This window comes from Lissotriton vulgaris, chromosome 12, assembly GCF_964263255.1.
Source record: "Lissotriton vulgaris chromosome 12, aLisVul1.2, whole genome shotgun sequence".
In the NCBI taxonomy this organism is placed as follows: domain Eukaryota; kingdom Metazoa; phylum Chordata; class Amphibia; order Caudata; family Salamandridae; genus Lissotriton; species Lissotriton vulgaris.
In genome coordinates, this window is record NC_141700.1 from 108,072,282 (window position 1) to 108,099,597 (window position 27,316).

A 27,316-nucleotide genomic window follows, 5' to 3' on the forward strand; every position below is an offset into this window, starting at 1 on the left:
TTGTCTGTAAGGCCTCGTCTATTTTCTCCCCAAAGAGGTGTTGGCCGTCGTAGGGCATGTCGAGTACTTTAGTTTGGACTTCTTGACGAAAGGATGTTGCCTTGAGCCACCCTTGTCTTCGCAAGACCGCGGCACCTGCTAGCTGTCTGAAGCCAGTCATTGCGACATCTACAGCACAGTCAATAAGCTCTGATGCCGACGTTTGTCCTTCTTTAAGGAGTGATTGAACTTCCTCCTTTAAGTTATCAGGCAGTTCTGTCAGATATGGGGCAATGTCCTCCCACAATTGCCTATTGTAGGGTCCTATAAGTGCAATGGCGTTAGCTACTTTGATGGTCATGGCTGACGTTGTTGAAAAGCGTTTGCCAATACCGTCTAGTTTCCTGCCTTCCTTGTCTGGTGGTGCTGACAATGGAGAGGACGGATTTCTAGAGTGCTTTTGAGCCGCCTGGGTAACCACGGAATCTGGCTTTGGATGCCCAGTAAGGCATGCTGGTGCTGTTGCTGGTGCCTTATATTTCTTATCCAGTCTGGGTACCACTGCGGAGACCGAGGCTGGTGTCTGCATCAATTGTTGCCCTTGTTCCCATATGTGATCAATGATTGGAATTGATCCAGTTGTTTTTCTGACTGGGTCTTTAAAATCATATAGGAAACAGTCTGTTTCATGGGAATCCATAGTCATATGGAATCTCGTGGCCGCTCTCTCCACTAAATTGTGGAATCCGCCAATGTCTGCTGGCGGTGAGTCCGAAGTAGTGGGCTCAGGTGTGGCTGGAGATGGAGCGATGTAGTCTTCATCCTCCCTGTGGTCGGAAAGGTTGTCCCGTACCTCCCCTTCTTCTGGTTCCTTGCCCTCGTCGTCAGAAGATGGGATATGTTGTACTGTTTCTCTCTCTCGATGTATCACCAAAGGTGATGGTCTTGTTCTTGGAGATGAGGTCGGCCCAGATGATACTGGTGTTTTCTCCGTTGACGGGGCCATTGGCGATTCAGGAAATCACTTCTTGTAGTCTTGTATCAAGTACTGTAGATCTGAGACTATAGATACTGGAAGGCATATCATAGGTGTGACCTGCTTCTGTACCTGTGAATGTACAGTCTCCTCAGTAAACACTATCTCATTGCCATCTTCATCTGTGCTTTGGCACTTTACTATGAGATCTGAGGGACTGGTGGCCTGAACGTATTGGTCCTCGTCCGATTCGTCGCTTTGCAGTAGACAAGATGGGGGCACTTTTTGAACCCTGCTTGGAGACGTTAAATCCGGTGTAATTGGATTCTTTGTACTCTTTTTGGGTGGAATCAAGTCGGATTGTTTCCATAGTGACTACGGTGTCGTCGCCAATGGCTTCGTCGACTGAATTCCGATCGTCGATGGTGTGCTCGTCGACTGTGTTTTCGTCGTCGACGGTGTGCTCGTCAACGAGGTCTTCGTCGTCGACGGTGTGCTCGTCGACGTTGTCTTCGTCGTCGATGGGGTGCCCGCCGACTGTGTCTTGGTCGACGACAATGTTTTTACCGTCGTCGACACGCCTGTCGTCGAGGGGGTCTTTGTCTGCGGTGTAGGCTTTGACGGTTTTGGCTTCGTCGTCGACGACGACGGAATCTTAAGCAACGTTGAGTGCTTTTTTATGAGAACAATCGACGACACAGGCTTACCCGCCGTCGACGATGGAGTAGTCGTCGATGAAGATGCTGACGACGCCGTCGTCGTCGATGTAGAAACATAGACTGTAGAGATGGTTTTCCTCAGCGCTGAGGGAAGCGTCGACGAAATTGTGGTCGACGACTGCGCAGGCTTCCTGAAGGCAGGGGCCTCCTTATCAGACGTGGTAGATTTTGCCTCTGAAGACTTTGAGACAGTCTTTTTAGGAGGAACGTCTGTAGGGCTAGGGGTTGCAACCCTTGGCCTCTTTAAGGATATTTTTGAGGAAACTGAAACCATCTCACCGTCCTCTGAAGACTCCAGGTCGTCTCTGGTTTTCAGTCTGTTCAACCAGAGGAGCAGCCTTCCTTCTCTGTCTTTAAGTGTCTTTGTAGAGAATGTTCTACAAATTCGAAATTCTTTGGGAGAATGATCTGGATAAAGACAGTATAGGCAAGTTTCATGCTTGTCATCGACGTGGATTCTTTTCTTACCACAAAATGAGCAAGCCCTGAAGAGACCTTTCTTCTGTTGATCAGCCATAGTTGGGTTTTGAAGGAAATATCCAATTTCTGTTAGGAAAAGGGATAAAACTAGGAAACCTGAGGAGAACTCAGGTGGAGACTCCCTAGCACAACGTGCGGTAGAAAATCTGAGAGACTGAGGCTCCTGACAGGAAGGTTCTAGAGGGAGGTGGTAGCTGATTGGCTACCTTCTGGAATTTGGTCCTTTTTACAAAAGGACATAGATAGGCTACTAAGGCAAGGCCCTTAGGCCTACTTTTCTCTATGTATGTCTATAGGACATTACTTTTCTATGTACCGGGGACTCCCGTCTCGACGAAAGGGAATGATTCAGGCATGTGAATCTATGAAAGACACCCATAATACTGGATAATGGGCTTTTATCAAACCAAGCTCTATATGTCAGCTTTCACATCTAGGAGCTTAATGAGTCAGTTCCTAATTGAAATATGTTGAATTAGGAGCATCATGACATTGATATTTTCTTCATATGAAGCAAGGTGTCAGTACAACATAAAGAGTGCCATCATCTCCCAATGTTGCTATTTATCAACACAATCTCCCCTTCCAGGGATGAATGCTCTGTGACGCAAATTGGCAACTGGGGGGGAAACATTCATTTCTTTAAGGCACTCCATTAGATTAAGACCAAAATCTTCCTTATCACAGCTCAGCAACCGTATGTAACCTCTGTGCAAGAGATCTGAAAGGTCCCTTCTGCATTTTTCAGTGCAACATGCCACACAAAAACAAAATGCCAAGAAAATATACTCCAGTGAGCAAAATATACTCCAGTGAGCATGACCATATCCACATCAACGCTATCATTAATTCATCTTTCCAAACAGGGGAGATTCCTTCTCAGTGGAAAGTAGCGACAGTGAAACCTTTACAGAAAAAAGTATTACAAGTCCCTACCATCTTATCCAACCTACGTCCCATCTCTCTTCTCCCTGCCATTTGCAAAATTACCGAATCTTTTGCTAATAAACAACTAATGGCATTTCTTGAAGAAAATGACATTCTGCATCCCTGTCAAGCAGGTTTCAGGACCCACCATTCTACCGAATCTGCACTCTTATCATCCACCGAAACCATACGCGCTGCATTGGATCAGGGCAAACTGGCTGTCCTGATCCTATTAGACCTCTCTGCAGCATTCGACACGGTGTCCCACGCTATCCTTCTACATCGCCTGACTAATGCAGGCATAGCAGGAACCATGTTCGAATGGTTCAAAAACTATCTTGCACACAGGCGTCAGATTGTCAGGTTGGGTGAATTCTTTTCAAAAGAAAAAACTATCAAAACAGGGGTACCGCAGGGCTCCAGCTTAAGCCCCACCCTATTCAATCTTTACATGGTCCCCCTACTAAAATTAATCTCATCCTTCAACATAAGTACTGTCGCCTACGCTGACGACACTCAGCTTGTTCTGACCCTTGATAAGAATCATTCCAACCCAGAGCAAATACTGAAAGACTGTCTGTCAGCAACCTTCAAATGGATGTCTCTCAACCATCTAAAATGTAATTAATCAAAGACTGATATTATTCCTTTTGGACCCAACAACTCCTTCTCCCCTCAAGATTGGTGGCCTGATAAAGCTGACCCCCCCCCCCCAAGACTATTAATGCTGCCTGAAACCTTGGCATAAAGTTTAACAATACCCTGACATTTAATCAGCAGGCCAAAGAAGTAGCAGGAGTATGCTTCGGCATCATTAGAAGCCTTAGAAAATTCTTTGACTTCCTCCCTCTGAGTTCCAGACGTACGGTAGCTGTAGCCCTTATAACTTCAAGGTTGGACTATTGCAACAGCCTTTATGCAGGACTAAACAAATCTGCCCTGCATAAGCTCCAAATGGTCCAACACGCAGCTGCCAGACTGGTCCTCAGACTGCCTAGGAAATCCTCAGCCTCCACAGCTCTGAACACACTACATTGGCTTCCAATACATAAGCGCATCCTCTTTAAGGTTCTCACCATCACCTATAGAACCTTTTACCATCATGGCCCACTTTACTTGCGCAAATATTTCAGACAATACCAACCATCACGATCTCTTAGGTCCTCTACTGCTAACCTGCTGCACGTCCCCAGGTTTAAAATGACAACCAGAGGAGGTAAATCCATTGCAGTCATTGGAGCGAAAGCATGGAACAAGGTACCTCCATGTCTGCGTCAATCCACTACCGAACTAAAATTTAGAAAGCTTTTAAAAACATGGATCTACTCCCTGCCCAACTCCGAATGCATGAGGCTCCTAGGATATGCTGTGTAGACAGGCAGCCTTTTACCACTCTTACTGCCTTTCTGGAATTTAAGCGCCAAGATACTCCTTGGAGTGGTAGTGCGCTATACAAGTGCCGTCTCACATCACAGCACCATAGATACTATTTCACACAATTCAAGGAACAGGTTGTGGGCGAGACCAGTCCTGAAGACTAAGAAATGAGTTACTTGCCTGTAACTACAGTTCTCCAACATTGTTATCTTTATATAGTCACATGCTTGAATCATTCCCCATCGTCATGGTGGTGGAATGATTTAAGCATGACAATATATAAAAGATCCAATGTTGGAGAACACGAAGTGAAAGTGAGCAAATTAGTGCGTCGTGAAGTTCTCCATAGCTTTGAGAGCTTCCGACATCGTCAACGAAGAATAAATAAAAAAGCATGTTGTAAGCCTGAGGCTCCCCATTATATAGATTAACAGTCATAACAGATTACACATCTCCAGCAACCAGTCTTTGAGGGCCATGTCAGGCCCACATCACACTATGAGAGCTAATCCTTTTTGCCACTGTGCCCAATATGGAGGTGTTCTGGTCACTTGGAAGCTCTGTCTGCACTCTAATACAGCCACTGTCCACCTTAACATTCAGGACTCCATATTTTGCATTCAAACTCAACAACAGAGTAATGCAAGGTTCCCAATCTGTGTGCCGCGGCACCCTTGTGCGCCGCGGCACCCTTGTGCGCCGTCAAAACCTGCCAGGGGCGCCATGCACCAAGCACACAGTTTGGGACCCACTATGTCACGTTCACCACCTGCTTTGTTTTCTACGGGCACTTGAGCCAAGATAAATATGCAAATGTCCTTAGGTTAGCGCAGTGCAGTAATAAAGTAGGCTGTGAGACTCGATTGGCAATAAGTTGTTTACTTCTGAGAGCAGACATTCTTTAGCAAAACTTCAGTTCTGAACTTTATCAAACTACACAAATGGTTTCTTATGAAAACGCAGGTTTTCTTAGTATAACTCGGGAGTGGGGAGCTCGCCTCAGGGCAGGCTTGCTTCCTCGCAGGTGCCTTGCAGTAATATTTTCGCTACTGTAAAAAGGCTGGGCACGTTCGCGGTGGCTCTGCAGCTATCCACATGTTCTACTGGCACCTTGAACAGCGGTGTGCCTGCAGGCCCTGTCGCTGGAGAGAAACGCCTGCACGTGTCTCTAGGAATTTTTCCTTCAGAGGCCTATGTTTTCTAAATAAACAGAAGTTTGCCTGGAAAGGTAATTGTAATTTTGTCTTAGAATGGTGAGGCCCGAATTGGTAGCTTTGAGGGCTATCTGCCTGCTAAGTATAGGAGATGCACATTGTGATCCTGGACAGCTGTATGTCTGTTTCCAATCTAGTAAGTCTATAGACTTTCTTTGGATACTCACTGGTATAAAACGTTCCCTATATGTTTACTTGTTTCGTTTAAATGTAAGTTCAACCAGGTCAGCATTTTGTGCGCTGGCAAACAGGATGAGCACCGCATTCACACAAGTCACTTTTCAGATTCCACTAAACTTCGGAAGCAGAGCCCAGCTCACAGTGGGTGTCCTGTAGGTGTGCAAAACGAACACACATGCAAACTTGGCACAGGAAAGCCATCAGTTGTTTGCCGATAATGTTTCCCTTCAGATCTCGGGCCCAGCCTTCATCTCCTTATCTTTTACTAAGAAGATCCCTCCAGGGGCAGCGCTCACTCCCTCACCTTTCCTACTCATCTTGCCTCTGTATAATCTCATTCATACTTTGAAACGGCTTGGGCAAGGTATACGTTTGTTTTGTTGTGGCTTAAAAATGCTTAGTTTTACATGGAGGAGTGAGTGTGTGTTCATGTATGTCCTGGGGTATACCGCAGAGAGACGTCACTGCTACAGTCTTAGTACTCACAGAGCACTGCTGGGGAAAGGTATTATTACTTGAAAGTGTCCTCTCCTCCAGGCATTCTACACCACAAGCACTTTCTGCCCTTCATTCAGAAGTGGATGTTCAGCTCCGATCTGAAGCCCAAACATGAGCCAGCAGTATGAACTGGGACCAATTCAGACCCAAACTGTTACACAAAACCAATTTACTTGGATTCACCTTGGACACCAACATCTGTCTCAAGCACCACACTGCTAAGGAAACAAGGAGAGCCTGCTACCATCAGACAGGAGGCAATAATGTGCAAAAAAACAAGCATTGGAAATGCAATAGGGATCGCATTAGGAAAGTTTGAGCTATTGGTCTTATAAATGATTTTTTTTTATTTATGTGTTATTTTTCAAATAGTTAAATTAATAGCTTTGTCATTTACAATGCCAATAGTTATAACTTTCGCAAACGTGACACCTATAGCATTTGTAATGCAACATGTTTTGTATTAACGTGACTTAGATTTATTTATATTTCAAATAACAATGCTTTTAATTTTTTTAAATAATTAATACTTCAATAATATATTTAACCCTTTCGATGCTGATGACGAGCTCAGCTCGTCATCACCCAAAGGTGTCGTGTGCTGATGACGAGCTGAGCTCGTCATGGTGCCACTAAAATGGCATTTTCCAGCACAGGGGGGGAAAACGCCCAGCAGCCATGTGGTTAATTTGTAATGGCAATAGCTTAAATTTTTGTAAATAACTTTTGTGAAGATTGTGTTTAGTGTTTTTTATTGTGACGGAAAGCCAAGAACAGAAGTGAAATATTAACATCTTTTTGTGATTTGTAATAAAGCTTGAAAACAGCTTGAAACATTGAAAGAACATATTTGAACCAGTGATGCTGTGGTGGTGATGAGTGATGATGTTGTTTTGCGTTGAGTGATGCTGTGGTTGCGCTAAGTGATGCTATGGTTGCGCTGAGTGATGCTGTGGTTGCGCTGAGTGATGCTGTGGTTGCGCTGAGTGATGCTGGGGTTGCGCTGAGTGATGCTGTGGTGGTGCGCTGAGTGATGCTGGGGTTGCGCTGAGTGATGCTGTGGTGGTGCGCTGAGTGATGCTGTGGTGGTGCGCTGAGTGATGCTGTGGTGGTGCGCTGAGTGATGCTGTGGTGGTGCGCTGAGTGATGCTGTGGTGGTGCTCTGAGTGATGCTGTGGTGGTGCTGAGTGATGCTGTGGTGGTGCGCTGAGTGATGCTGTGGTTGCGCTGAGTGATGCTGGGGTTGCGCTGAGTGATGCTGTGGTAGTGCGCTGAGTGATGCTGTGGTGGTGCGCTGAGTGATGCTGTGGTGGTGCGCTGAGTGATGCTGTGGTGGTGCGCTGAGTGATGCTGTGGTGGTGCTGAGTGGTGCTGTGGTGGTGCTGAGTGGTGCTGTGGTGGTGCTGAGTGGTGCTGTGGTGGTGCTGAGTGGTGCTGTGGTGGTGCTGAGTGATGCTGTGGTGGTGCTGAGTGAAGCTGTTGTGATGCTGTGATGTGATGAGGTGGTGCTGAGTGATACTGGGGTGGTGCTGAGTGATACTGGGGTGGTGCTGAGTGATACTGGGGTGGTGCTGAGTGGTGCTGTGGTGGTGCTGAGTGATGCTGTGGTGGCGCGGATGATGCTTTGGTTGTGCTGTGCTGAGTGGTGCTGTGGTTGTGCTGTGGTGGTGCTGAGTGATGCTGTGGTGGTGCTGAGTGATGCTGTGGTGGTGCTGAGTGATGCTGTGGTGGCGCTGAGTGCATTGAAAGAACATATTGAACCAGTGATGCTGTGGTGGTGCTGAGTGATGATGTTGTTTTGCGCTGAGTGATGCTGTGGTTGCGCTGAGTGATGCTGTGGTTGCGCTAAGTGATGCTGTGGTTGCGCTGAGTGATGCTGTGGTTGCGCTGAGTGATGCTGTGGTTGCGCTGAGTGATGCTGTGGTGGTGCGCTGAGTGATGCTGTGGTGGTGCTGAGTGGTGCTGTGGTGGTGCTGAGTGGCGCTGTGGTGGTGCTGTGGTGTTGCTGAGTGATGCTGTGGTGGTGCTGAGTGATGCTGTGGTGATGCTGTGATGTTGATGTGGTGGTGCTGAGTGATACTGTGGTGGTGCTGAGTGATACTGGGGTGGTGCTGAGTGATGCTGGGGTGGTGCTGGGTGGTGCTGTGGTGGTGCTGAGTGATGCTGTGGTGGCGCTGAGTGATGCTGTGGTGATGCTGTGCTGAGTGGTGCTGTAGTTGTGCTGTGGTGGTGCTGAGTGATGCTGTGGTGGTGCTGAGTGATGCTGTGGTGGTGTGAGTGATGCAGAGTGATGCTGTGGTGGTGCAGAGCGATGCTGTGGTGGTGCAGAGTGATGCTGCTGTGATGCTGAGTGATGCTGTGGTGGCGCTGAGTGTTGCTGTGGTGATGCTGAGTGGTGCTGTGGTGGTGCTGAGTGGTGCTGTGGCGGTGCTGAGTGGTGCTGTGGTGGTGCTGAGTGATAATGTGGTGGTGCTGAGTGATAATGTGGTGGTGCTGAGTGATGCTGGGGTAGCGCTGAGTGATGCTGCGGTAGCGCTGAGTGATGCTGGTGTGGTGCTGAGTGATGCTGTGGTGGTGCTGAGTGACGCTGTGGTGGTGCTGAGTGATGCTGTGTTGGTGCTGAGTGGTGCTGAGTGATGTGGTGGTTCCCCTGAGTGATGTGGTGGTGTCCCTGAGTGATGTGGTGGTGCCCCTGAGTGATGTGGTGGTATTCCTGAGTGATGTGGTGGTGTCCCTGAGTGATGAGGTGGTATCCCTGAGTGATGTGGTGGTGTCCCTGAGTGACGTGGCGGTGTCCCTGAGTGATGTGGTGGTGTCCCTGAGTGATGTGGTGGTGTTCCTGAGTGATGTGGGGGTGTCCCTGAGTGATGTTGCGGTGTCCCTGAGTGATGTTGCGGTGTCCCTGAGTGATGTGGCGGTGTTCCTGAGTGATGTGGTGGTGTCACATATTTCCAATATTTGCACACATGAAACAACTCTGAAGCAATGTGTAAATGGTAAATGGTAAATTTATTGCACAGTTATTTAAAACTCACAATTTAAAATACATAAAAATTGGTTGTCAAGCATTTAAAAATTATTTGTGTAGTACGTGTAGTTGGTTAGTCAGTTAATGTACTTCATTTGGGTCGTGAACCCAAGAATGCACAGGGCACTGTCTGGCTATTACTCATTTTCATCTTTTTGTGCTTCCTTAATTCTTTTTGAAGCAATGTGTAGTAAGTATACTAAAGATGTATGCTATAGCCATGACTCCAAATATTAAAAAAAACACAAAGGGATTAATTTACTCTTGCTGGAGGAGGAAACGCCACAACCCGTTCTTTGCTACACAGAAAATGATCTTGTGAAGTTTTGTGTGCCTTGCAGTATATGGGGGGGAATACATAATACAAAATTACAAAGATATTGCAGATTTACTCAGGCTTGTACTTAACATCCACCACTAATCTTATTTCCTCACATACGTTCACAGCGGGAAAGCAAAACTAAATGAATGTATTTAATAACAGGGCAGAACTATGACGTTATTGGATAGAAAGTAAATAATGTAACCAGCTGCAGTGCCTGAAGTGTCATTTCCCAATCTCTTCCAAATAACGAAAGCAATCTTTTGAGTGAAATGTGCTCATCCGGCCACCGAAGTCAGTTTAGCCCGGCCGGCTTGGATGCCCTGCGCTACTTCATGGATTTGGAATTAGATAGTGCTGGCCTGGTCAGGCCAATCAATATCTGTACTGCCAAAAAGATAGCAAACGCAGCAGCACAAAAAACAAGGGTCAGTCATCTTCGGTCAAGATCCTCCTGAGATCTCAGTCAGCCAGCATCATCGGAGAAAGTGAACTTTGGTAGGGTGAGTAATTGTAGTTGCTCTATTTATATAGCGCTTACTACCGCTGACGAGGCGTCAAAGTGTTTTACCACAAGCAGCACCGGAACCCAGCTCCGGAACCCAATGCAGAAATCACAACATTCCGGGAAACCCGCTTTGTCTCTGAATTCGGACAATAAAATGCTGGAAAGGTGGCCATAAAATGCTGGAGCGGTGACAGCAGGGGGTGAGGGGGGGGGGGGACGGGCTCTTCTATTCTCACTAGAACTTCAAGTGAGTTGGGTCCCACAACCTGCTCTACAACAGATGTGCCTAATCAGGGTTCTGAGTTGCTCCGTGATCCGAGGGCTCAGATGTCAGAAAGCCGAGCTGACTGCGCCCTTGTTACACATCTAGCGCCTCTGAGAAGCGCTGGGCTGTGCGCCGTAAAAACGTCCTCTCAGTACACACATCACGATATGCCCAAGGAGGGGTGAGGGGGGCACCTCAAGCAGGCACTGTAAAACACGAGAGGGCTGCTGGATGTGCATGGAGCGAAGAGGAGGGTGGGAAGGGAGGCGGGGAGCTAAGAAGAAAGGCGCGAGGCAAGAATGGAAATACCGCGAAACCAGGTGCCCTAAGTGAGTGACAAAGTTCTTTCAAACAGAGCGCCATAATTAGTAGAGGACTGCTAATGCACGTTTAATCTAAGCCAGCAATTACATTTGGAGCTGAAGGCAAATGCAGGCTTACGTTGAAATAGTGGCGCGTGGTATGGTTAGGACCTTCAAGTTAATTAATGTTTGCAGAGCGCAAACCGTGATTAATGGAGTAACATGAATAGTGAGGAATGAGGCAATGCGTTCACGGATAACGTGAAGACTGGCTTAAATAATTCAAGTGCAAGCACAAATGCAGGATTACATAAAAATAGTGGCGCGTGGTATGCTAAGAACATAGTGTTTGAAGGAGCGCTAACTGCGATAAACGGAGTACCACGTATCAGCGCAGTCGAGGATTACGTGATGAAAACAGCTAATGTGAAACCTACACTTATAATAAAAAGGGGCGCAAGGTCCGATAGAAAACTAACAAGAAGGGAAGAATAGAGGAGAGTAAGGTTGAAGAGACGCACGGGGAGGAGAGACACGAGACACAGAGACAAAGTGAAAGCACGGCCGGCCGGCCGTGAATAATTGGGGGAGGAGCGGATACCTTTCAAGAGCTGCTGGAGGCACCACGCTGGGGAACAGATGGCTGGCTTTCATGTGCACGCGCTTTTAAGGTGATTGCGCTAGCACATTGACATTGGTTTTCACGGGCACAGCAGCAAATCACCAGGTTGATTAAACTCTGGTTAAGCCCCTATATGTCACGACCTCTGAATGCGCAAGCGCATTGCAGAGGTCGAGCCCTAAAAAACAAGACAGTAGGCACAGACCTTCTCTATCACTGCACCGAGGATCTGAAACAACATTTTTGTATCTATCAGGTCCTCACAAACCCTGCTCAGGAACGAGCTAAAGACACACCTCTTTTAAGAGCACTACACCACAGTGCAGTAACGGTTCACTTCTCTGAGAACCCTGTGTCCCTTCAATCAGTTATTAACACTGCATGGGGCTCCGTAGTGAATAGGATAGAATTACATCCATGATTATAATATCTCATCAGGCTTCTTCTGATTATTTTCAGGAGGAAAACTGGAAGTATTCCCAAGGCTGAGCTTATATTTTCCCACCCGCCAAAAAAAGAAACCTAATGGGGAGCAATAACCAATGGCCAATAGGTCAAGGGAGCCGCGGGTTGAAAAAGTTTGGGAACCACTGGAGTAATGTAATACCTGAACTCCTGCTCGCTGACTACTTCTCCCAGATACTCGATGATGAATTGACCAGACTTTAAGGGTTCCTTGGTACGAATGCCCCATCCTTTGCCCTCGGCTCGGAAGCGTTCTAGGCACTGCACCCACTCATGCCTCTGAATCCTCTGGTTACGGCACTGGTCTCCACAGGGGCAGGTATTCGGGGAACATTCAGCAAAGATCATCCTTCAAAAGAGAACAAGAAGTTGCGCTTAAGCTTTGAAATGAGTCTCACACTAAAGAATGCAAAATTAGAATTCACACAGAAAATCATTACAAAACCTTAACACTCAGTTGACATGTGTCTTTCACAGCCTCTTCACAAAATACATGTCTGGCTGAAAGTGCATTCCAAATGGAAGTCTTCTGTACACAGAACAGCGAGGTAGAGAGTAAAATCAAGTTCTCTAATAAATGGACTAGTTGTTGAAAAGTAATAACAATTTATTGAGGGTTTCCTGAACCCTGATGCCTTCATAACAGCTTCCGTCCCACAACCTAGTTCACAAATAATACTCTTCTTTTTACTGTTAAGCCTATTTCTCCATTCCTGCTTATGCTAAATTCCATTGAAGCACGTCTTGGTTTTTGGCAGGTCTTTCACACCACAACCCTTAATTCTTATAACTGCATAGCCCCTTGTCTAGGCAGGAATCACTTCTAGTGCTAAAGAGAAGTGACAGCCAAGGCAATATTGTTCTTACAATAAAATTACAAGTCTGGGGCTGAACAGAAAATATTGGTGGCTGGCCAGCAGCCTTGCAAACAATATAGCAGTATTTCACCTGAAGTGGCAGGAATGTGTTTGGATTGGCTTGCCAAGTTTCTTTGGTGTGCTCTCTAGTTCGCCTGCTGTTATTTTAGTTCCAAAACTCTCCTTTTGCAATGTTACCAAGTCACAGCATCCTTCTAAATATCAGGCCTTTCAAAGATCATGTGTCAAAAATGTCAGATAAAGTAATTCAAAAGTAAAGAGCGAACAGTCTTTATGGAAAAATAAAATCAGTACAGGAGATGACAAATCTGAATTTAAGGTTGTGAGCGTGCATGTAATTTCTGGCATTCCAATGACACCCTACACTATTAGGGAAGTCATTTCACAACCCTACTGATCAGCTTCTCATCTGTAATAAGTTCCCTTTTAGTGAATTTACGATGGCTCCAAATTACCACTATGCTGGTTATAAATGAACATATCCATGGCCAGAGCAGGACTCCGTCTGGCCAATATTGTTTTTGCCCAATATGCATCTGTTAGCCATTGCTAGCTCCTTTTCCAGTATTATAGAGTATTACATGCCTGAAGTAAGCATGTAATGTAATTGGCCAATTTATTATCATTCCTTGCAAATAATTTAATGTATTTATGATATTCCAAGAGGTTGCTTAACCACAGGGGTAAATGTGCACTTTACAGCCTGACAAAGGGAAAAAACTGATTCACTGTAGGATGTACAAGAGCAACAGTGAGTAGGAAGTAAAGTCACATTATCACAATGCTTGTTGGTGCCCTCACCGGTTCAGGCAATCATCCACGCAACCCTTTTCTTTGTCATGTTCGGGTCTCTTGCAGTTACATGTGGTGGCCTCATACCCTGACAAAGGCTTCACATCCACATAGACATCTTAGAGACAAAATGGAAATAGCAGTCAACGCCTAAGAACACACTTGAAAGGGTGTGATCTATTACACTAATAGGCCTTTTAATGCAACAGTGACTGCAGAGTGCAAGAAAAGCATGCATGAAGAATAAAGGAAAGGTTTAAAGCATGAAAGAAGTTGGGCAAAACATTAAACATATAGGGAGTATAGAGATAACGACAGCCTGCGGGTGAACAAGGTAGGTAAAAATAAAGCATTTTGAGAAGAAGGGTTTGGGACAAAAAAATCCACAGAAGAGCAGAAGCCAAAACCAAAGCATGCTGAGATGGTACAGAAAAGGCTGGGAAGGTGGCACACACAGACGCAACAGTGTGTAAGACGCCAAGCATGCTTTAAACACGTGGAATGCTGGATAGGTGGCAAAACATCTATAAAGGACGGAGAAAATAAACCATACCAGCCAGCTGTACCAATATACCAAAAGTGTTCAGGGAACACAAAAAAAGATCAAAAGCATGTAGGAATTCAGGAATGCAGGAAGAACGATCAAATGTACAGAGTAAAAATAGTGAACGACTGTAATCATTTGAGGACTACGAGGAGAAAGATCAATAAGATGTTTAGAATGTGACAAGAAAAAGGTTAAAAAAAGATGAGGGAAGCAGCGGACATGGGGAGAAAAACAACAATGGCAATGATGGGAGAACAATGAAAAATATAAGGCGAGACATTGCATACTTTGTAGTGTAGGTAAAGTAGTTCATTGTGATGTAGGGAAGGTGCAAAGAAATAGTAAAAGGATCTATGCGAGTGAGGAGTGAGAAATTAAAATAATAAAGAGGAGAAGTGGGAGGTCAAATGCACATGGACATTTAAAAAGATATCCTATAGAAAATACAATTGTCAGTAATACTTACTGGAACGGATTTTCTTGTAGAGCGGTACATCTGGCTTTTTATACAACTGAAGAGAATAAAATAAAATAAATGACTACTTTCTACCTGACACAATAAAAGTCAACCTGATAAGACTGCCATACTAGAGTTGCGATAACATGTTTCTACATTGAATAAACGTTCCAAATAAAACAACTTTTGAGTTTTGTTCAGCTTGTAAACTGAAACACTGAACTATTAGTATGGTTATGGGGGCCATCTAGTAGAGAAAAAAACAACACCGTTTTTACCCAGTCCTACATCTCCAACAACCACCAACAACATATATTATATTATCTTGCATCGTTAGATGATGTTGGCTTGAGTTTCCAAACAGTTTGAGCGTTGGGACGAGAATGTCCCCTGCATGGTAAAAGGTTGTCCTAAATGTTCAACTGCGTGTGAAACTGGTGTCCTGGCGTCACACTAGCCTAGTGTGTTAACAAAGGATTTGGCAAGTTCCTGTTAAAGCAAGGTCCAAGAACTGTCCTGTGGCCTGCACATGCGCGCCTTTCCTCAGGTAAATCTTTTTTGAGAATCCAAAATGTAGCCAGACCCTTTTCTCTGTTTCAGGAAGCGGACAGTTTACTGACCCATTCCTTTGTAAACTGACACCCAGAACCTTGCGCTGAATCCTGTGTGCATGTCAAGTGTATGTGGGTACAGTGCATGCGTGTGTAGCATGTGTGTGTCTCGGGGGGCGGGGTGTGTGAGAGACTGCGAGAACTGGGGCCAGTGGTATCCACTCTAGATGCCCCTGGATTGGCATGGCATAAGGAAGAGGATGAGATTATCTTCCCCAGAAAGTCAAAGTCTACATTCCTGGGCGGCGAGGAAGGACAGCCAAGTGAGGAGGTTGGACTTTCTTTCGAAATTCAATGAGGAACTTGGTAGCAAAAAGCTTCTGATTAGTACTTCCTGAGCACTATGTTTGGTACATAGTAGGAGTTCGGGGTGGAACTGCAGTTTCTGTTGTGCAAGCCTCACCTTTTGTCCGTCTCCGATTACTGCATCTCACACTTCACTGTGCATGGCTGGACAGGAACCCAAAAGCAGCCCTGGCAGATTTGATCAGACCAGCACCCGTAATGCATCTATCGAGGAAGTGCAGCGAACAAGTCTCACCTGTGCAAGCGGGTGTGGGGGGCTTTCTCCCCAAGAATTTGGGAAAACCATGGCACAATTACGTATTTTACAACACAGCGCATCAACCTGCAGTGGGTGAGGGAGGCTTCTTTAAAGCAGTTCCACTTAGGTCTAATACAAATATTAACTAATTTTGTTTGTCTCTCTTTATGGCTGAGAGTTAGCTGAAGCCTAACACCGTTATGCCAGGAAACAAAGACAATTAGCTTGCCACTTAGAGTGATAAATAGATAAACTATAATTTGGGTGCAGTTTTGTTTGCGCTTTTAAGCTTTGAATCCAAGAGATATGCACATGCAGTAGAAATATCAGCTGCGTCTGCATATATGTTATAACACTATAACTATTTATGTAGCACTTACCAATAAAATAAATCTTTACTGCTTCTAAAAGGAACCCTTTTAGCAAACAAAGAATAACAAAAGAATGAGGAAAAACATTACAGTTCTAGATTGTATGCTTTGCAGCTTGCTTGCAGCTCCTTGATGCTAGTTCACAATTTACTAAGCTATAGTTTAAGGACTGTAACATGTGGCATCAGATCACACCAGGATTTCTGCAACAGAAGCCGTAACCTACTGAGCTAGCTACGGACAAAACAATCCGTGGTCCGCCTCTTACAGATTCCACCCCTCATGACTGCTCTCTATGACTTTGCTAGCAGTGAGAGAACCTACCCAGAATAGAAAGAGAGCACGTGCATGCTGGGAGCCAGCTTCAACAAGGCAGCCCAGCAATAAAACCGGCCCCCACCTTCCCAGCCTCCCAAGGGAAACTCCCAGTGCACGCCTGTCACTGTGCCCCTGTTTTGGATACTTCTCCTTGGAGCCAGCTCCATTGCTACCCGCTGTTAGAACAGCTTTGCAAAGAGGCTGGGTATGGAGTGCAACCTGGAAATGGCATTTGAAAGAGAACCAACACAAACAACCTCCAAAGAACTGGGCAGAGGATCCACATCCTTCATCTAGAGCATCTGTATAAACTTGGGAACAAAACCACTCAACTTCATTCCAGTTTTGAGTTCTTCTTGACCAACGAGTACTTAAAAGAGCTGCTGTTCAATCATGGCTGCTGTTTCCCTGAGAGTCAGACTTTCATAGATGAGGGGACATCACCTCGAGTCTACACCTTCTGCTGCAAGAGCTGAAGGTCGGTCTAAAGTGCCTAGAAGCCTGCCTCCGGAGTGTGCCCCAGGGAAAAACAAGGGAACCCTACTCACTACGGAACCAGGGTGCATACTATATATGAAAAACAGTGGTTCCAGTGGCGCAATAAATGTATAATCAATATTCAGTACATAGCATAATATCTGATAACATTTTGAAGGTATATGGGATGTAGGAGGGAAAAGCAAGGCTTGTAACACCAATTTTATATCAACATTGCTTTTGTATTGTTTCAGAAATAGATATCATAAGCATCTACATTGTACACATAGTGTTTTAAAAAGTGCAAAGGTGTCCCAAGTGTATTGTGAGAACCGAACAGATAAGTAACGTACAGTGGAGTGACAGTAGGTGAAGTGTATACACGGTTTCTACTAGGGATATTTTACAGGGGAAAGGGAGAACGACCATTAACCCCTTCCACGCTGATGACGAGCTGGGCTCGTCATGGCGTAGCCTCCTCGCACGCTGATGACGAGCCCAGCTCGTCACGTAACATGCGTTTTGAAAAATCTCAGCGTACGAGCGGAATTCCGCTAGCGCGCATGAGGTTAAAGCAATTATGCTACACAACAATGTAGCAGTGGCTATCTACAATCATAGACACTGTATGAATGGTTCATTTCCAATTGGCGTCAACGGCATTTTGACCCTTTCGAGGATGGAGGGTCTCGTCAGGACTGAGGGGATGTGGGACATCTGGGTAAGGAGGGCTCAATCTCTCCTATTGAAGTTCCAACCATGCGTGAAAAGGGAAGATAAGGTTACTTACAGTGAACCCAGCTGGGTTCACTGAGATCGGTTGATAACAATGGAGACTGCTCAGTGGCAGTGTGCCCGGCTCTGTTGAAGGACAGCCTAGCCAGGGGGAGAATTTTAGCGTTTGGCACACCCAAAGAAAGCTGACTTTCTACAGCACAAATCAAGGAGTGACCTGTGTGTCGTGAAGCCCCCCCCCCCCCTCAATTGCCCTGCTTAGTTTCTGTGTAAGCCGCATTTAAGGTGGTACCTCAACAACTACCAACGTCACCCAGCAGATTGACGTGATACTGCCACTGCTTACATGGTGAGGTAGGGACGACTCACTGTCAAGTGAGAAGCCTTAATCAGCCAAGAGACCGCAATTGCTGGAGAACACCCTTGCGATCAATCGTCATGACGGCTCAAACAGCCATACCAGGGCAATGCCTTAGCCAGTTAAAAGGACTGCTATTGCTCAAAACAAACGTTGCTGCACAGCCTACTATATCGATTACCTCTGAGACTATTGTCCGGAGCGAGGTTACCAGCGAGGCCCAAACCTGAAAAAAAGCAGATGCCTTGAGGTAACGAGCCGGTCCGCTCCTGCCACATTGCCCGAACTGCTACAGAAGCCACCAGAGGTCTACTGCGCTTGCTAAGAATTGTTGTTAAGAAGAGATACAGAGAAACTGACACTGAGTAATTCACATGAGAGAATTTAAGCTATCTACAACTGTGCCTAATTCTTGCCTTAATCTCTGTGTTGGCGACTTTGAATACAGGGTCTCAATCACAGCATGATGAAAGGGGGACACTGGAAGAACACAAGGAAGTAGGGGTGAAGCATATCACCATCACAAAGTAGTTTCCAACAATGTGCGCCTCTTCCATTGAGTAGTCTTTTAGTTCTGTTATGTGATAAGAGTACTTTCTTGTTTTCGTGAAAGATAACCACAGGGCTCAATCATTTCCCTTTTCTCTCTGTTGGTTGACTGTGGAGTTGTATGCTCTTGCCCAGCAGCTCTCTGAGAAGTCGGTGAGACTGCTCACCCTTGCTACCCTCAGAGGCAAGTGCAACAAGAGGCCACGCCTCCCTAATGCTCCCCGAAGTCTAGTCCTCCAGAGCATAGGCGCTCCATTCGTTTCCGTTACTGCGGGGGTGCTCCCGCGCCGTGAATACTTTAAAGTTAACCCCACTAAAGATCGTGTCTAGGGGAGGGGTTATAACCAAGTGAAATGTGCAAAGTGTGTGTATGCCAGGGGCACGGGCCCGGCGTTAACCTCATGCGTGCGAGCGGAATTCCGCTCGTACGCTGAGATTTTTTTAAACGCACTTTACGTGACGAGCTGGGCTCGTCATCAGCGTGCGAGGAGGCTACGCCATGACGAGCCCAGCTCGTCATCAGTGTTGAAGGGGTTAAGTAAGTAAAAGGGTAGTGTTCCGTGTAAAGTCGGGAGTCAGGTGTGAGAGGGCGGAGCGTGCTTTCACGAGAGGCCGTGTCAGAGAGGGGGGGTAGGATAGGTTGGGAGAGGAGTGTCTTGAAAGAGAGGTGAACAGGAAAAGGTACGGTCCGAAGGAATGGAGCGATATGGACAGTCAGAAACAAGACTGGCAGAGAAAGGGGAGACACGGAGAAGAGGAGCTGACAGGGAGAGCTTCGCCGTGAAATGGATCCAAAAAAAAAGTAAAAGAAGCTTGAGAGTGGTGCGCGCGCCACTGCGAGCATATGTCTTCAATTACCGTGGCCCTGACGGCCGTGATAATTGAAGATATATGGCCTCTGGTGCGCGTAACAGACACCAATAGGCCATGGGGGGAGCTATGCGACCGCCCATGGCCTATTGTGTGTTTTGTTTTAAAAGTACAGGCACGCAGATGCCAATGAAAATGGACCTAGGAAATAACATGCACTAGCTGCGTGGAATTTCCAGGTCCATTTTCAAAACTCCGGGAAAAGGACTCTCGTTACGCGACACTGACACGCAGTGTACGCTAGGCCCGAGACCTAAAAATGGCTGTACTTGGCCGAGCCTGCACAGTCATAGCAGGACTGACCCAGGACACCTTTAGCAAACTACCTCGACCACCACAGTTGAGGCCCAGTAGTCCAAGTTACCTTATTACTAAAAACCAGCTGTTCAGCAATGCATTTTCATGTTTGCCTCTTTTAAAACGAGGAAAATGGAAAAAGGAGAGCAGTCTTTTAAACACTTTTTTATTTTTCAATTTTTTCGAATAATCGTATACATTGGTATTAAATGATTTCTGGGAAAGGGGTGGGTTGCTGTGTATGTGTGTGTGTGCCTGCCTGCCAGCCCTGGAGGCAAAAGCAGGAGTCCTAGTGAGGCGCACTCAGCCATTCATCCCTATGATGTCACGAAAGCAAGTCCCATCTAGTTGGGTAAAAATAACACCTCTTGTTCACACGGCTACCAAGCTGTGTTATCAGCAGTTAAACGCCAGATATAAACCCCATAGCTGTTATAAACGTTAATCCAGTGCAGCAGTGACTTCCCATGAGAGGACTAGAATTAATTCACTTTTCATTAACATATAGCATTATCGATGAGTAGTGGTTGTTTTCCACCAGGTGGGACTATGTGACTTAATACACAATGATAGTAAAGCAGTCTATGCTGAGACTTTGAGCACTGACGAGAAAATATCAGTATTACTGAGATAACCCACCTAAATCCTCTTCAGCAACTCTTGAGATATATATATATATATATACATACACACACACAAACTTCCCTTTGACCTACCTCTCCTCCATCAGTCATTACAAAACAATTATAAAAAATATTTAAAACATCACAAAAGCGAATACCTGGAATTTCACCACCCTTCCGCTGGGCTTTCAATTCCACCGAGAGAGCTATGGGCTAAGTTCTCTGTCAGTAGGAGCCTTGCATGCATCTGCATGGTCAGAGCCACTGCCAAGACAGACAGAAATATGTTGCAGATCGTTACTGACCTAGGGAAGGTAACAGAGCCAGCTGGAGTCGGAGTACTACTTAGTCCCCCAACTATATTCAGACACAAGACCCACAAGTGAGGCGAGGGTAGATAGGAGATATGGTAGCCCATTACAACATCCCACCGCCTGCTTCAGGTCTTAGTAGACCTGAGGAAGGCAGCCGGTCACCTTCCACCCCCGTTCACTGCTTCACAACGTGGGTTTTTTTCACAGCTAAAATGGGAAAACAGTGAAAAACAAAACTGTTGTCTCGACAGAACACTGAACAACCAAGTTTCAAGGCTGGTGTTTTTGATAACGGCATCCCTTCATTTTGTTGGCTGATTAGTATACATTGTGTTGTGCTTAATACTGCGATCTAGTGGTTGAAACAGCAAATTCTTACTATTCTCAAAAGTCTTACAATTGTGGTTATCGACCATGGACAGAAAATGTCAGATTGCACAAACTCCAGTGTTGAAGTTTGTTTTTTTGTCAGTTTATGACATGCACAACCACAGCTGGAAGAGGTAGGGGGTCGGAATGACTCTGCAACTGACAAAAATACAGAGCTACTGCAGTGTGAAACTGCTAATATTATACTGATTCTAGATTATAATATAGTATCTTTGCTCACATCTGTATGCAGTTCTGAACATGGAGATGCCTAAATGTGATGTTAATTCATGAAGGCAGGACGCACACCTCTTCTTCCAATGATCTTGAACTTTAATTTTTAAACCAATTTATCCTTTTTAATCCTTAGGTGCGTGCAATTTACTGTAGTGCTATGCCCTAAGCACAGGGGTACTAACTTCATCAGAGGTGGGACAGCCTCCAGTCCCCAGAAATGCACAGCAAAAACGCATTTCTGGGGACTGCAGACAGTCCCACCTCTGATAAATGTGACGTTAGACACACTACTTGCCCAACTGTGTGTCTGCTTTTCATTTCAAAACGGTCCTGTCGTGCTTTGAGAAACCAAGAGCAGAACCCCAGGCTGGTGCACTGTTAAGTGACTTGTAGGAGCAACTATCTTAGAAACGTAAAAGTCGTGTGGTTGTTGATTGTAGACTGTGCATAACCCATGGTCATGCCCCTTGGAGACCATTTATCAGACTTTTAATTCCCAACATCTAGATCCTTGTATTTAGGCAAAAGCTCTGTTGATATTTTTGGACAGTGCCAAACTAAATGTAAGATAATATTGGATGTGGTGGCTTGAATGAACACCAAATAAATCCTATCACAGGAAACGAACCCACTGCTGGTTTGCAAGTGTACTTTTAATGCATGATGAATTACAGCGAGGATGGATAAATCCAAAATCTGACAAAGAGGTCTGTAAAGCCCACTATTGCCTCTTTCAAAAGCTCTTTAAATGAGTCCACCACTCACAATGATAATGAGACGGGGATGATGGTACCAAAGCCCATCCCAGCAGATCTCGCCAGCATGTCTTCCTCCAACCTCTGCTGGCTCAGGACCACACACTTTAAACAAAATATCTCAGAATGGACAGCCCAGTGCGGTAACCAGTGAAGTGGAGTACGATTATAATAAAAACCACAGAGGGACCTGCAGAGCTGATCAAAGCTACAGGCTTACAGAAAAACATAAACTGCCTCTCTCACATCCCTCCAGCCACTGCACTGCTTAAGATACATGATCCTCACACCTCGGTTATCAGACACCCAACATGGAACCACTCCTCACAAAGGGTCAAACCTAAGACCACATCCTTCCGACCACATATCCTCCACAATGTAGTGTGCTACCCAGTGCTTTAAATGGGCCGGTACTCACTGGTACGGAGTACCGGCACTTCTTAAATTTACCGAGTCGATTCCGCAGGAACTTCTCCACTGTTAAGGAGAGTACCGGTACTCAGGGTCGGATTAATAAGGTGGGCACTGGACTGGTGCCCGAGGGCCAGCTGCGTGCCGTTTGTTTGGCAGCATGTTGGACGTTGCTGCATGTATTACTCGGCTGTGGCAAGCAGCTCGATGGGACCTGATCGGCCTATTGGAGGCCTGCCACAGGGTCTCTGCTCCCTTCCTACCCAGACGGAGGGTCTCCTTGTCCTCATCAGCTGCCAGGCATCGATGCAGGGTACATGGAGGTACGTAGGCACAAAGGGTCATTTTCACCCCTTGGCCTCCCACTGGGGGTTGACTGTTTTTCTCATGCCTCATTTGTCCCTGTGATTCCACCCCGCCCGCTATGACATTGAGTCCATGATGGGTGGGAATAAGGTGATGGAGATAGCTTAAGCAGCCTCCTTGGATCCCCGGGGAGGTGGGGGAGGTCAACCGACCTTCCCATTGGAGGCCAGTATTCTTCTTCCCCTGACCTCTACCCTGCAGGACTCTGTACATACTCGGGACCGTGCAGGGTTCACTGCCTGCCAGTGCGAGCTCTCCGGCCGTGGGGCCTCACGCAGAGGGGAGAGGAGGGGAAATGGGGGTGGGTGAAGAGTGAGAGGGAAGTAGCTGAGAGTTTAAAGAAGAAAAAAGGTAGAGAGGCAGAAGGGGTAATCAGACAGAGATATGGAAGTCATCCAGACGGTTATGGAAAGAGGTAAAGATGCGCAGTGAGGGCAGATTAGAAATAGAAAGAGTGATGAGAGAGAGTGATAGGATGCAATTGGGATATTGAGAGTGGGACAAAATTAGCTACCAACGGGAGAGAGGTGAGTGCGGGAGGGATCTCAAGGTTTGAGATGTGAAGACAGATAGAGTGTGTGTTTGAGAGGAACAGAATCGGGAGGTATTTGAAAAGAAATGCGCGGAATGCTCTTTTGTGTGTGTGCACCCTTAAATATTTAAGTATTGCGCCAAATGCAACAAAGTAGGCACATTGAAAATATTATGATACCATGAAGCTGCAAATATAAAACAATAAGGAAACATGAACATTTGGTGTTTCACATACATTTTGTATACTGAGTTAACACATTTTGTTTGGATTGATACATTTCTCACGTTTTGTTCTGTTGCGCAACTGGTGTAAGTGCCAGAGTCTCTCTCGTCCTAGAGCACATTGATTATTTGCCTGAAAGTGCTAAAAGTACTGTTGATGCCTTGTCTCATTCCGAGTTTTGGTTGTTAATCTGCATAAATGGGAAAGCTTGAGACCAATATCCAGGACAATACAAGGACAACATGAATACTCAGCAGAAGTGTTTTTGTATCATGTCTAACTCCGCCCACTAGCCACGCCCCTACCTCAATTTAATGAGTGCCTGCACTTATTTTTTCCCATTTAAAGCACTGGTGCTACCCATGTAGGCAAGAGCTCAAGCACCCTACACAGGGAGTAGCAAGCGCTATATAAATCTTACAACAATGCGTTGTATATGTACACATGCAATGATTGCGCCTAATGTGCAGACGTATGTATTTTCTGAGCAGAATGTGAACACAACACAGTGCGTCAGTGCGTACGTGCACATGTAACGGGGTTGGGTATACTTGTACGCAGACTTATATAGCAGCTCTAATCAGGCATAACAGGCTTTTTGCAAGTCAAAACCCCACCTACATTTTTGTTTTCTTTCCAACGTAGTAAGAAACGATTTAACAAATGGACGTGACTGTGAAAAGGAAAATACGTTTTCTTGTATGACATTTTCATGGAGCAAGTGAAAAGTAAATTCCACTCTGCTGGGAGGGATCCAAGAAAAATAAGGCCTGAAATCTCTCCGTGCAGTTGGCAGTACAAACGAATTCTCAGGAGGCCCATCTAAAAGAGGATCTCTGCTGCGCGGCGGCGCGCCTCCAAAATAAGAGTCCGATGCGCCGCTGCAGGCGCGGGGTGACGGCGCGCTTTAATGCTGGCAGTACAAGCAAATGAAGGCGCCCGTCCTCTCTGTCACCGAGCAGGGGCACGCGGGCTGGGGCGGCGCAGAGGTCGCCCCCTGACGGACGCGGCGCGCGGCGGCTTGCGTACCTGATTGTGTTTCCATTGCCAGAGGATGTCGTAAGGCAGCTGGAAGTCGATCCGCTTCTGCCGGAGGTACTTGCCTGAAATAGAACAAAACGTCCAGAAGTCAACACATGCTCAGAAGAAAGACAGGAATGCGCGAATGGGGGCAGGTGGCGAGAACATTCCCGACACAACGCAAGTCAAACAAACACCAGCAACAGACACAAATAGCATATAACGAGGTCACGCCTGTGTGCACGAGGAGGGGCCGGTCCTTGGTACCCCGGCCCAGCGAGCCACCACAGCCTGCTGCAGCACACAGCATGTGAGCAGCACATGTGCTGGATTAAACACTGCGTCTCTTTCATTTTACTCTTGGGTTTACATCCTTACAAAGTTAGGGTTGCCCTTTTTTCAAATAATAAACACCAGGCATCTGCCTTTGTTTTGTACACTATAATGTTCAAACAGCTGAGAGGTGAAACATAATTTGTTTTAAATCTTCAATAAAAAATTTTTTTACATGGCAATTAACCCCTATGTTTACTATAATACCCACTAAGAAATAATTGATACCCGTCTTGAATATGTTTAAGTGACTTGGCTGTTCCAAGTGGATGTTTCAAAGGGAAAAATACAGAATTTCATCGATTTTCGTTTTTTTAACTAGCCTTCATATACAAAAATACCAGCAAGGCCAGTAAAATTAGGATTAAAACCACCACTGGAACAATATCAGCAATGGCGTGGATATATTTTTAGGACAAAAAAGTCACCAGTAAGAGCAATTTCATAGTGAGGCCAAAAACCTCTTTGGTACATAGAAAACAACTCTGTGGTAAGAGAAGACCCCACTGAAGTCCAAAAGGACAATCGGGTACAAAATCACCCACTGGGTCAACATCAGAGTATGGAAATACTTTTAAAAGCTCAAATCCTATTTAGCTGCAAAACCACTTTAATGTTTTCTTGAGTGAAGGGCTCAGAAAGCCCTTCTGGCCCTTGTTCACTCTATATGAAGATAAAATGGCCCTGTTTCATTTGCTACCCTCTTGTCTGTGGTGTTTTTTGCCACCTTTGCGAGAAGACTTTAATGCTGCCCTCAAACTATCGTCTCCTCTTGTGGGTGTTGCATGATGCAGTGATTTTTTGTGTGTGTTTTTTTAGCTTGCACTCTTTCTGTAGTTGACTGTCTTTATCTCTACCTGTGGTACCAAAGGCGTGTTGGAGCGCGGAGCAGTGTTGCAATTGTTGCAGTGTCTGCTATTTGATAGTACCCCGGCCACCCTATTGGCATCTGGAGAAGAGAAAGATTGAGAATGAGCATCTTAAGCTTGATGACCTTTTCAGAAGGCACTTCTAACTTGCAAAGCTCCTACCTACTGCCTTTGCAGCTTTATTCTTCTTTTCCAGTGACCCCCTCTTCCGCTGCCAAAGCATAAGTTACTTAACTTCGGTAACAATATATCTGTAAGAAACAGTAGTTAGTATTAGATTCCTTACCTTAGAATATTCCCAGGCGTCAGACTGGATCCGGAAAATTTGGCGTAGCAGTACCCCTGCGCGTCGGTAGGCGGCTCTGCGTCCGTCGTCGGCGTAGTTGGCGCCGGGATGACGTCGGAGTACTTAGACGCCGCCCTTTGCGCGCTGATGTCAGTTCTTATACATAGCTTTTCTGCGCCAGAAACGCAGAGCCATGATAAAAACCAACACTGGTGCCATGAAACTAGGTCCCTAAAAGGGGATGACCGTAACCCTAGATATCGGTTCGCAGAACGGGGAGGATGGGTGGGGCGGTAAGGAATTTAATACTAACTACTGTTTCTTACAGATATATCATTACCAAAGGTAAGTAACTTGGGCATCTGAAAGAAACAGGTTAGTATTAGATTCCTTACCTTAGAATACATATCCCAGCAATACCAACCCCGGTGGTGGGTCTGCGAACCAATAATCACAGCAGAAAGTCCTGGAGAACGGAACGGCCGAAAAAGCCGTCTCTCCGGACTTGGCTGTCCAGGCAGTAGTGTCTTGCAAATGTGTGCAGCGAGACACTCGCAGCTGCCTGACAGATGTCCTGCAAAGGGACTCCCCGACCCAGGGCAGTAGTAGCCGCCGTGGCCCGAGCAGAATGGGCCCTCAGCCGAAAAGGAGGCTCCTTTTTAGCAAAAGAGTAGCATACCGTGATGCACAACACGACCCACCGAGAGATGGTCCGCTTGTGCACCGCCCGACCTTTCTTAGCGCCCACATAACCAACAAAGAGTTGGTCATCCACCCGGAACTGGCGTGTGCAATCCAAATAGAAGGAGAGCGCACGTTTTGGGTCCAGACGGTGGAGCCTCTCTTCCTCTTTCGAGGGATGTGGAGGCGGAAAGAAGGTGGGCAAGGTGATGGACTGCCCGATGTGGAAGGCTGCGACTACCTTGGGCAGGAAAGAGGGTCGCGTCCGCACACACAACTTTGTCCGGATGGACAGAAAGGAAAGTAAGTTTAGAGGAATGAGCCTGGAGCTCACTCACCCTCCTGGCAGAGGTGATGGCAACCAGGAATGCAGTCTTGACAGTTAGGAGACGAAGAGGACAGTTATGAAGTGGCTCGAAAGGAGCGCACATCAGATAAGTCAGAACAAGGTTCAAGTCCCACTGAGGCATCACGAAAGGAACAGGAGGAAACATATTAGTGATGCCCTTCGAAAACCTATTTACAACTGGGGACTTGAACAAAGAGGGCTGATCAGGGAGCCTTAAGAAGGCGGAAATAGCAGAGAGGTAGCCCTTGATAGTGCCCAGAGCAGAGCCCTGCTGGGCAAG

At 46.1% G+C, this 27,316-nt stretch overlaps 1 protein-coding gene across 2 annotated transcripts in view; it reads right to left on the bottom strand.

The window, feature by feature from the left end:
• Positions 1-27,316, bottom strand: part of ASH1L (ASH1 like histone lysine methyltransferase) — an 820,515-nt gene that overhangs the window by 421,568 nt on the left and 371,631 nt on the right. For both annotated transcript variants that reach the window (XM_086947410.1, XM_086947409.1), the window contains exons 7-10: positions 24,528-24,601; positions 14,546-14,591; positions 13,542-13,650; positions 12,005-12,211 (exon numbers count right to left, since the gene is read on the bottom strand). In XM_086947410.1, coding sequence (XP_086803536.1) covers positions 12,005-12,211; positions 13,542-13,650; positions 14,546-14,591; positions 24,528-24,601 — 436 coding nt within the window. The remainder of the gene's footprint in view (positions 1-12,004; positions 12,212-13,541; positions 13,651-14,545; positions 14,592-24,527; positions 24,602-27,316) is intronic.